Source organism: Rhagoletis pomonella, unplaced genomic scaffold, assembly GCF_013731165.1.
Source record: "Rhagoletis pomonella isolate Grant_MI unplaced genomic scaffold, Rhpom_1.0 Rhpom_scaffold_00005, whole genome shotgun sequence".
In the NCBI taxonomy this organism is placed as follows: Eukaryota; Metazoa; Arthropoda; class Insecta; order Diptera; family Tephritidae; genus Rhagoletis; species Rhagoletis pomonella.
Genome location: NW_023458559.1, coordinates 37,307,494 through 37,319,320, shown reverse-complemented (window position 1 = coordinate 37,319,320; position 11,827 = coordinate 37,307,494). Strand labels below are relative to the sequence as shown.

Sequence of the window (11,827 nt, the reverse complement as noted above, 5' to 3'; positions counted from 1 at the left end):
ACTCCCCATCTACATATATAATACGCGTAGGGATTTTTTACTCCAGGTCATGAGATCTGCAACGTTGGTTCGAATTTCAAAAATTAGGTTTAAAATTTAAGTGCTTGGCCTGTAGATGTGCAATAAGACTTTAGGAGGAGGCTGGATCAGATAAGCTTTAAAAAATTAGTTTTTATACATATGTACTGAAAAAATAGACACAAACCAGTTCACTAAAATAACATAAAGATCAATGCCCGGCAAATTACATAACGAAGCTATTAAAGTTCGAATTAGCGGCATGATTTTAATTACACTCACTATCAGTAGTAGTGCTTCTAATCATAATATTCACATAACAAACCTAAAATATCGTCAAACTTTAAGATAGACATGATTTGGTAATCAACGCAAAACTTAAAAAAAAATTAAAAAAGTCTGATATCTAAAATTAAATAATCAAACTCATTATAGCTGAAATATTGTTCATTAGATGTCTCTTAAATGGACTCGCATGTGAGCTGCAGCACCTGCTCCCAAAAAAAAAACAAAAAAAAAACAAACACCAACGGCTGATTCGAATAGCGATACAGTTATCAATTACGTGAGAACCCGCGACATAGGAGATAAGCATTCGCGGCGCAACGGACTAACAATCTGTTGATTTTGAAACTTTCTTGTCAATCAGTTGATATTTAGTTAAGCATGTAGCATGAGTAAAGTCAAAAATATCGGCACGCACATGTAGACCAAACGGATAAGTCGGAACACACGCGAGCGCTAAAGAAATCAATTCAAGCGGAACTGAACGAATATATACTTACATAAATTACAATTAAAACCACCTATTTTCTAGTTAGAAAGTACTAAAATGGATCCAAATGTGAATCACAAAAACCTTTACGATTTACCACCCACCCGGGCAAATACGCGGACACATATCGAGGTTGCCGCTGTTTATGAAAATGATAAAGAAGACTCGACTTTGGATGATATACTTGTGCGAATTGGTCAATTTGGACCCTTTCAGCTGAGCGTTCTTTTGCTAATTTGTGTGGCGATGTTATTTAGTGCAATCTTCTCGATTACATATGTTTTTACGGCGAGTAGTGTGGTGCACAGGTATGAAGAAAAATATGCAAAGATAATTAAAATTGTATGAAATTATATACATAGCTTGCGCAAAAAAATTGTTAGTACATGGCTATATACATACCTATGTACATATATGTATAAGTAATACTAGTATTCACGCTATCGACACGTGTTCTATTTTCATTCAATATCGGGTGGTATGGGTATTTAAATAAGTAACTAGTTCACTTCCATCAAGCGACTTTTTGGGAAAACGCGCGATCTTAACCCGAAAACTGTGCGATTCTGGCGGTTGTACATACGTTCGATTTACATGTGTCCAGGTTACAGAGGAAATGAGAACTTGAGCCGCGGCTGCCCACAAGATTATTACTCACGCACACTGCTTCATTGTAAGCGAACTGGATTTAAAGCGAAAAATTAATTAGTTTTGTCGCTCCACATGCCCTTTTGAGAGTCGAGAGCTGACTTTGATAGTAAATTTTATAGGTTTGCCTGGATACATCATTTATACACCGAAATGGTGGGCAGACTTATTAGCGATATTTCCTCTGACACCCTGGAGTCAAAAGATGAGTGCACTTGTCCAACTTTTCGAACATTTTGTAGGCAGACGTATGCGCGATCACCAACGGGTAATAGATCTAGCGATCTCCGATACGAGGGATTTGCCAGCCATTGTAGCTCCGGTGATTTCACGACAAAGCTGGTTAAGCAGTTCAGAGCTCTTTCGAATAGAATTAGTAAAAACAGTAAGTGCGCCTGGGCCACACTAGAGAAGTGAAACTTTCGTTACATATGTATCTAGTTTGTCACATAACTAGGGATGGCAAAAAAATAAAATAATCGATTATTTAATCATATGATTAATCACAAGCCAAAAAAAAATTAATTGTAATTATTAAGAAATAATCCATTCATCGAATTTTCAAATGCACTTTTTTACAGTGAGTATTCATAAAAAACACTTTCCCATAAAAAGTTTCTAATACTCTTCTTAATTAGCGTTTTGTTGTTAAGCGGTTACGTTTCTCGGTGGCTGTAGCACCAGTTTTTGAAAAAAGGCGCTCAGCAGGCACTGAGGTAACTAATCGCAAGTCCGTTAAGTTTTGGGTAAACAGTTTTCATTTCCTCACAAGCGCCAACGACATTCCGCTTTAGTTGTAGGACTTGACAATTTAAATAAAATCTCATTTCATCTGGTGGGTGGCCCAAATCATCACCTTTTCGCCTTCGTTTGTGTAAAAGAGATTTATGAGGGGCCTAAAGATCGAACTGATTTTCTACTGATTCTAGTGACGACTCGCTACCCGTTTCCATAAGATCATCTCCGCACATTATTGCATTTCGCAAGAACTTTATTACTGAGGCCAATGCGTACGGATCTTTGAAATTAATTTTTTGAAACTCGGATCGAGTAAAGTTAATGCTAGCAAAAAAGAATGTTCGATTTATAGATTTCAGACAACTAAAAAATTCATGTTTCTTGAAAACATTTTTACGATTATTTTAGAGTTAATCGATTAATGGAACACAAAACTAATTAATTTAATCAAATAATTAATCGCTGCCATCCCTACACATAACCAATGTACATACATATACATCAGCTTTTGCTTAAGGTTATATTTATAGTCTTTTTCTATCTAGATCCCTACCTCTTTCTTGTTCGTTCTAATTACATTTATGTTATTCTATTTTCCTTTATTTTATTTGTATCTTTATACTCTATCGATAACAAAATCGATAACAAAACCGATAACAATATCGATAACTAATTCGATAACAAATGCGATAACAATATCGATAGAAAATCGAAAAGAAAATCGATAAAAAATATCGATTGCATAATCGATAAAAACATCGATAACTATTTCGATAACAATATCGATAACAATATCGATAAAAAATGTCGATAACAAAATCGATAAAAATATCGATATTATATCGATAGAAAAATCGATAACAATATCGATAACAAAACCGATAAACATTTCGATAACAAAATCGATAAAAGGATCGATTTTTATATCGATAAGTTCCGAGAACACCGCAAAATTTCTAAAATCCCGAAATAGTTCCCAGATTGAGTTCTGTGTCTCTATCTATATCCTTTTCTCTATAATTACCTTTATTTTAATCTTTCTTCCACTATCTTTATCTTTACTTGTATCGGTGTCCTCATCCTCATCTTTTTCTTTATATTTATCTTTGTTTTTACTTCTATGTTTATCATTTTCTTCATCTACATATTCCCCTTCACCTTTGCCCATATATAAGTAAAATGTTTAGATGTACCTTGGTCTTCATTTTTGCCTTTATCTTTACGCATCTTTGTTTATGTTTTTATTTTTACTTTTGCCTTTATCTATGTACGTACTCACCTTTACTTTCATTATTGTATTAGTCTTTTTCTAAGTGTTATTCTTTAACCTTTTATAACAAGTTTTTGTTAAATTAATACCATGTGCATACACTCAAGAAGCACTTGTTTCAGCCCCAATCATTTTTGTGTGCATTTTCCGTTGCAACCAACCAACCGCCGCTAAAGAAGTTTCACTTCAGAAGTTCAAAGTAGACACAGTTTGCCTCCCTGGCCTTCGTGGCATTCACGGAAAGGAGGCGGCTGATTAGTTAGCCAAATAGGGTAGATCGCCTGCTTTATCGAAGAGTAGAACGGCCAAAATTGAGGTCACATCTGTGTTTATCTAGGTCCTAACTCCACCAAAGTGGTCCTCCTGCTTCTCAATAAAGCTGTACATTTACACAGAACGTATGTAACTATCCCTTCAGTTTCAACAATAGGCAGTTATAGGAAACAGTGGCATCAATCTCTTTAGATCATACTTGGACCAAACCCAGACACCATACAATAATAGGTTCCATGCTTGAAGAAAAATTAGGAGGTGGCCTTCTTAGGGCCAGAATGCGCGATTCGGTTGATTTTATCAGAGAAGTCTGCTGAACTAAATAATCGCCGGACTGAACACTCAGAGAGGATGTACTCCATAAGCTTCTCATACGTTCCGCATCTCCTGCAAATTTTATCATATGCTGCACACATATTTCTAACTACCTTGCAGCCAAATAATTTGGTCCACACCTTCTATGCTTGCCGGATCGAAGTCGTGCTCATTTTCTAATGGCGCGACTGCTGAAATAGGGTCTTCCTTGCAAGGCCTGTCGCCTTCCTCGTTGTGGTGCCCTCTAACCCAGTACAAGTACCGACGTGCTTCCGTATCATCTGTATCTGTGTCTACCACACTTCTTGAGAATGTGCTTTTCGATAACAAATGCATTTATCACAGCGTTCGATATAGAAATCCACTCGGTTTTCATTCGAAATACTTCTGCTACCGCTCGTTGGCTGTATTTTATTGAGTCTATGCAAATAGGTTTATACTTTCCAAGACATACATTGCGAGTATTTACATGCGCAAATATTTGCAGGTAATTCTCGTAAATTTTATCTTTCTAGCACTACATACTAAGTAGTCAAGTCAATAAATGTGAATCGTAATTAATTTACTTTGTATGTCACTTATTGTAGTTTAAAATTACAGAAAAAATATGACTTAAACGGTTCATCCAAGACGGATGAAAACACTAAAATAGAACGTCGCTATCTTCATCTCATTAAATTAAGAAGTTTTACAGATTTAATAAACTGTCTTTCTTTTGCATATTTACTCGTAAATATAAGATCTTATTTTTTAGTTTGAGTTACGATGCGAGCTACAAAATCATTGACCGAACACTCTGAGAAGGGGTCATCTGCATATGTATATCCCCATTTATCGAAATGGTGATCTCTATGTCAGGATCAGACCACGTTAGTGTGAAGTAGCTAAGAGCAGAGCAGAGGTTATTGTACAGTCACAAATAGTGTGATCTGGAATGTGGGGTAGGGCACGATCCGCAGTTATAGTCAGTAATGCTTCCCGTTGGCATAAAGCGTAATGTAGGAGTACCTGAGCAATAGGCCAAAAAATAGGCACACTCAAAAGATTGACGTGACGCATCCTATATTTGTCAACAAGATTAAAGAGAACGTTGCGAAAAAACTAAAAACAAAATGAAACGAAAAAACGTAAAAATTGGAACGTTCAGCGAAATATTAGAAATATGTTGCAAAACTTCTTCGTGCACAGAAACCTGCTATTTCTTTTGATCAGCCAAGAAGTTCCAAGAAGGTGATTAAGGTATGTCATGCAGCTAAAAGACACTTGATCTTCGAGATTATCGATCCGAATCTCTCTGATGGACAGATTAAGCCGGAACAATGAAAGCAGTTAGATGACAAATTCTTAGAAGTAATTGTTCCTTGGATGGCGAACAAGCAAGACCAACTAATTTCTTTTATAAAACGGGTGATTTTGGACAAAACGATTCTTAAGTATAACAATGATTTCCTATTTAAATGGCGCACGGGGTTCCCAGAAAATTAGATCGAGTGTGGTAGAGTCTTGGGTTGATATAAGTAGCCGTCGATTTCATGTTTACCGAAAATCGAGGAAAACCCTAAGGTCATTCTGCTATTTTTCCCGTGGATCAGAAAATGCGTAGGCAAGTCTGACGACAACAGAGCTCGAAATCTGTTCCTTCAGATAAATGAGGAAGCCGAAGACAAGTTCGTTTGCTCGGAAGTTAATCAGTATAATACCCTTTACGTTTGGTTTCTATTGACAAACCTAAGCATGGAGTCTCCTTCAAAATAATTTATGCCGCTAGCTTTCCTAAAAGGTGAAAATGGAGAGGTGGGATACTCTATTGGGAAGCTCAGTACAAACATTTTTGTAATAACAGTTAGGGACACGATATCGAAAAGAAAGTATCGGTATGGTACTCATTTAAAGTATCGCTTTAAAAATATCGGGTACCCATTAATATCGGAATAAAAAGACTCGATATTCCAAATATCGATACCAAAATCCAAAAAATGTATCTGAATATAGGTCTCGTATATAGGCATATTCTTGCCTTACAAGGCGAGGCTAGCTGTGTGACATTCTCTGGACTAAGATTTTGCATGGTTGGGTTAGATATATGGAGAACGGAGAGTCTGGAAAGTTGTCAGAGAAGTAATGACTACCACGTAAACATGCCTGACTGAGTGCTTGGCGGAATTTTCTGACCTACCACAAATCGCATCCCATCAATTCAAATTCTGTGGTAACGGCTAGGGAATGAAAATATCACAGGCAAAACGTCATTCAAACACAATTATGAACGACTTCATATTTTTTAAACCTTCAATATTTCATAACCTCTTTTTCATAAGATAAAACTTTCTTGTGACGCAGATGTAAAATTGCAGAATGCGACACGGATTCAAGCGCCTATGAAGAGTACTGGACACAATTCAGTATTCCTCCGAAAAGTAATGGACTGGACCAATGTAATCGCTTTGCGAGTAATTATACTATAAACCAAACAGTTTCTACGACACCTGCCGATGAGTCACTCGGATTGTGCTATGCGCACAATTTCGATAGCAGTAAAAAGGAGAGGTGTAAGGACAACGATTTCATATTTCGCGATAAGGAAGTGACGATAGCGAATGAGGTTTGTACCAGCGCAAAAATATATAGAAAATAACTGCAATAATAAGCAGCAAGTTTGTATTTTTTCGCAAATAGTTCGGTATTTACTGCGAGAACGATTGGAAGTTGGCCATGGTGGGCACAATTGGCAATCTGGGACAGTTCGTTGGCATACCCTTGGGCGGTGTCATATCAGATCGGTAAGTATAGGCGCGTTTCTTCACCTGGAAGCAAATTTTAGGTTTTTATTTAATTATTTTTTCTACACCTATCTCCGCTCAGGTATGGACGCCGCAACGCGCTCGCACTTGGCGGCTTCTTTAGCGCCTTCTTAGGACTAATACGCTCATTCACACCCAGCTACACTTCGTTTATAATTTTCGAATTCCTCGACAATTTCGCCTCGAGTCCAATGTATCCGATATGCTTCATTTTGGGCGTTGAGTTAGTCGGTCCACAACGGCGTGTGGTCGCCTGTAGCATGATCACCATTTTCTATGCCATCGGCGAAATTCTACTAGGAGTTGTTGCAAAGTATTTTCAAAATTGGCGGCTTATCTTACGCATCGTTTACGTACCGGCGATAGTACTCATCAGCTATATTTGGATACTTCCGGAGAGCATACGTTGGCTGCTGAGTCAGGGTAAGGATGAGGATGCCAAAAATATACTACGACGCGCTGCCTCGGTGAATAAGCGCCAACTTTCCGATGATTCGCTGCACAAATTAATTTCAGCGAATCGTGAAAAGTTAGCAACAGCCACAGATGGTCGCTTTCCCATCAAGGAGGCATTCCAACAGCTCTCATGGCGCATCATAAATTGTTCGTTCAGTTGGATTGTCATTGTGTTGGTCTACTATGGCATCAGCTTAAATGCGGTGCTCCTGGATGGTGATAAATATAATAATTTCATGTTTATTTCATTAATCGAGTTACCCGGCTTCTTTTTGCCCTCTCTTATCATGGATCGCTTTGGCAGGCGATACTCGCTTTGCGCTACCATGTTGTTAAGTGGGATTTGTTGCTTGATAACAGCTTTTCTACCGGCTGGTAAGTAGATAAATAAATATAATGAAAATGTCTGGCTTATCGGTTGCTAACATAGTTTTTTTTTTTGCTTTTATAATTTCAGATGATTTCGCGTGGCGCTTGACGTTCTTCCTAATGGGCAAGCTTATGATTACAGCCGCATTTCAAATATTGTATTTCTTCACATCGGAAATCTTTCCAACAAATATACGCAACAGTTTGCTCTCCTTCTGTTCGATGGTGGGCCGAGTGGGTTCAATGTTGGCGCCACAAACGCCGGTGCTGGTGAGTAGAAGATACATATCAGGAAGTTCAAAATGTTCGAAACCCTGCGTGAAAAAACCACTCAGGTTTTCAATGAAGGTCCATCAGCTATTGTCATTCTCTTTATCCAAGCCTCGGCTCGAGGAACCGTGCTGCGTTTATATGCACTGAGCATAGGGCTTCTGATGTCTAAGTCAACAAGCAAATATAATAAGCAGTATGTAATGATGGACTTGTCCCATTGTATGGCAGGATTTGTCCCTAGGTATGGATACAAGAGAAGTAGTAGTATTGATCCACTTGTGTTTGATCCTACTTGAGCCTTCGCCTTTCGGCTCCATCTTCCATCCTCTCGGTGTTGATAGATGAAGGACAGCCACCGTGTCTGATATTGTTGTGTAGTGTGCTCAGGCTAGTCCGCACATGCTCTAATTCATATGGGTCAATCCATGTTAAAAAGATCAATGGTTGAATTCGACCGGTTTTAATTTGGATCAGTTTTGGTCAAAACTTTTTTTTATCGTATAACAAAATTGTATAAAAAATTTTTCGAAAGTTCAAAATTTTACACTATTTCAAATTTTGCAAGTTTATCTTTTTGGATATCTTATCTGTTGCACAAATGGTTCTGATCTCGTTTGAAATTAAAAAATATCTTTAAAAAACGTGCGAAAAAATAAATTACAGAATGTTGAAATTTAAAAAATCGTAAGAGCAAAAACTTAAATACATGTTTGGCTCTTTTTTTATACAATACTTCTAAAAGGTTATAAAAGATACTGAAATGATAATTAATTTAATTAATTGGATAATTTTAATTTTTTTAATTTGAAACAAATTTTTTACAACTCAAATTTAAATAAATTTCAATGCAATAAAATTGTTTAACATAACTTTATTTAAAATTAGAAAAAAAAAATCAAATTTCAAAAATTTATATCTTAAAAAACACCGTCAGGTGAAGGTATTGTATAAAAAAACGCCCCAAAAATGTTTGTATCTAAGCTTTTGCTTTTACTATTTTTTTACTATCAAAATTCTGTATTTTTTATTTTTCGATTTTCTTTAAATTTTTTATAGCCCAAAATATCACCTTTAAAACGAGTCCACGATCCACAAATTTTTATCTAAATTTCGAGCTTTTTAACCGGATTTTTTTTTAATTTTTTGGGGAATTTTTTATAAAAAAATATCAAAAAAATTTTAGCTTAAAAAACATTGTAAATATTAAAAATCAATGCACTTTTTTAGCCGCGCAAAACCTGCACCAGTTTTACTAAAATTTTATAATCCTGTTAACTGCATAGCCAAAAAAAATTCTGGTTAAAAAGCTCGAAATTTAGATAAAAATTTGTGGAGTTTTTCTGAATTCTGTATAAGGTTTAAAAGTGTGATTTAAATATTTTTTGTTTTATAAAAAAATATTTAAAAAAAAATTTAGCTTAAAAAACATTATAAATATTAAAAACGACACACCATTCATCAATTTTTGACCGCCACTGTATCTATTTTCAATACCACATATTTTTAAACAATTATACGGGGAAACCAATTAACAGGGTGCAATTATGCGGGAAAATTTACATGGATTTTGTATGCAATATTTTTTTACCGATAAGTTAATTCAAATAAGTGGGGAAATCAATTAACCGCGGGACAATTAAGTGGTGCTAGTAACTAAGCGAATTTTGTCCGTATAAATTCCCTGAATATGCCTAGCGTTCGATCTCAATTAATTAACTAAATATTTACCTATATACATATGTACATAGTATGTATTTATTGTTCATTTCTTTCTAAATTAAATATTTGTTGTGGTATTTATTGAAGCAATATTTTTATATCTCCTTTTTACAGGCTAAATTTCACGAAAATGCTCCAGCGATATTGTTTGCTGTTTGCGCAATTATCAGCGGCCTTTTGGCGCTTTTCTTTCCCGAAACAACAAATATTGTGCTGCCAACAACCATGCATGATGCACATAATATAGGAGCTAAACAGCACAATGAGAAAACAAAAGTGAACTCGAGTAGAAATTCAAGTTCATGAAAATACGGACTAATTAATTTAAGTTTCCAGCTTTTTTTATATCAATTAAAAGTTGTTAAGTTATTTTATTTTAATTTGCATACGAGTTCCTCAAAGCGCTTGTATTGTTGCTCTATTATGTGTGAAATAAAAAACTTGGAAAAATTTGCTACCTTTTAAATGAGGACTGCATTTTTTGGTACTAAGCTCGGCCAAGCACTAACATATATGTAAGCGCCAATTTATTATTCTTTACTCTTCATCCATATCGGCACAGCATGTAACCGCGAAAAGAGCAATTGTAAGTAAGTGAATTTATGAAACTTCATCGAGAAACAAATGAATTCATCACTACTGCAGGATATCAGTTTGTTACCGCGGCCAAAAGAGGCCTTAGTATAATGGCAAAAATAAAAATAAAATTGGTAAACAGTTAAAGCCAAAAACGTGGGAGTAGTCTAGCTTTCCTAGGTTAGATTAGGTTGGATTGGCTGCCTGCATCACATTTTATCCAGGGATGGAAAATCAAATTTTCAAATTGTTTGAGGAAAAAATTGTACCAAACAGCAGACGAATTTATCTAAAAAAAATTATATGTCCATACATTTTGTGACACATTTCATATCACGGCAAATCTGTTAATCCATACAAAAATACGACGAAAATCTGCCATGCCTGATATTGGGATTGACATTCTGTAATACTTCAAATTGGAAGAACTTTTCGAGGTCAAACAATGACAAGGCGAATAATTTTCTTGCGTCAACACTCGTCTACGTGCTGCACTAATTTGCCAGCACTCACTGGGATCCTGCTTCTGAAACATTGGTTCGCCCAAACCTTTTATATAAGCTTGGTATTTTCGAACATGTCGCCAAAATGTTGATTCAGCTTCTGATAGATCTACTCTGTATGTATGTATATAATAATAATAGATTGGCGCTTACACATAGTATGTTAGTGTTTGGCCGAGCTTCTCCTCAGATTTGCGGCATGCGCCTTGATGTTTAATAAATTTTTCTAACCTTAAAAGCCTTAAAAGATAGTACGTTTAATTCGTGGGAAATTTCCCTCATTTCTAGAGAAATTGACAGCCGTAACTCTTAAGGTTTGAATTTGACACGCAATTCGTGATTAGCATGTCTAAAAACCTATTCATTGGCATTTTAAAAAATATTGTTTTTTTTTTCGAAAAATTCATAGTCCATTTGACAGCTGTCAACTGTCAGGGTTTTTATTTGACATAAAATTCGTGATCAGCATGTCTAAAAACCTAATCAGTGGCATTTTTTAAATTATCATTTTATTTTTATAAAAATTTATAGCCGACTTGACAGCTGTCAACTGTCAGGTTTTTAATTTGACTTAAAATTCGTGATGACCATGTCAAAAAACGTAATCAGGGGTATTTTCAAAACGATTTTATTAATTTTAGAGAAATTGGCAGTTGATTTGACAGCTGTCAACCGTCAAACTATAAATTTTATGGCATATTGGGATTTAGCATTACAACAGTACAACGATCTCGCAGTTTTATTATAATCGCAGCAGCACTTCTAATTTTTCGCGTAAAACATGGCTTCTCCGACCACTGTGCGGCGATTGTATTTTTATGAGAAGCTGTTTTTCATGGTAGGAATACACTCGAAGGTTTTCCATTGACTGCCGAGTTGCGCTCGCTGTTAGGAAAAAACCTTTTTTCTACATTTTTCCGCGATGTTGCTTTGAGCAGGGCTTGAACCCGGGCCCTGCGGGGTGGAAGCGCGCACTGTAAATCAATCGATATTTGAAAATGTGTTTTGATCTAAATATTTCATGTTAAATGCAATTATATTTAAACCTCTCGAGCATTTACACAATCTTAGGAGAGAATCGATAGAGGTTGTT

The 11,827-nt window shown here is 35.8% G+C and overlaps 1 protein-coding gene across 1 annotated transcript; it reads left to right on the top strand.

Annotated features, from left to right (window-relative positions):
• The first annotated feature begins 838 nt into the window (after positions 1-838).
• LOC118738891 (solute carrier family 22 member 3-like) lies at positions 839-10,072 on the top strand. The gene is made up of 6 exons (XM_036469916.1): positions 839-1,101; positions 6,378-6,639; positions 6,714-6,817; positions 6,900-7,669; positions 7,752-7,933; positions 9,770-10,072. Exons 1-6 carry the CDS (start codon positions 851-853, stop codon positions 9,959-9,961), a joined length of 1,761 nt encoding a protein of 586 aa, XP_036325809.1. The 5' UTR covers positions 839-850; the 3' UTR covers positions 9,962-10,072.
• Positions 10,073-11,827: the final 1,755 nt, after the last annotated feature.

Excerpts from the sequence above, each read along its gene's own strand:
- LOC118738891 (XM_036469916.1), top strand. The coding sequence starts at position 851 with ATGGATCCAAATGTGAATCACAAAAACCTTTACGATTTACCACCCACC. Across the intron at positions 1,102-6,377 it reads GCGAGTAGTGTGGTGCACAG|ATGTAAAATTGCAGAATGCG; the intron begins GTATGAAGAAAA and ends CTTGTGACGCAG. Across the intron at positions 6,640-6,713 it reads AAGTGACGATAGCGAATGAG|TTCGGTATTTACTGCGAGAA; the intron begins GTTTGTACCAGC and ends TTTCGCAAATAG.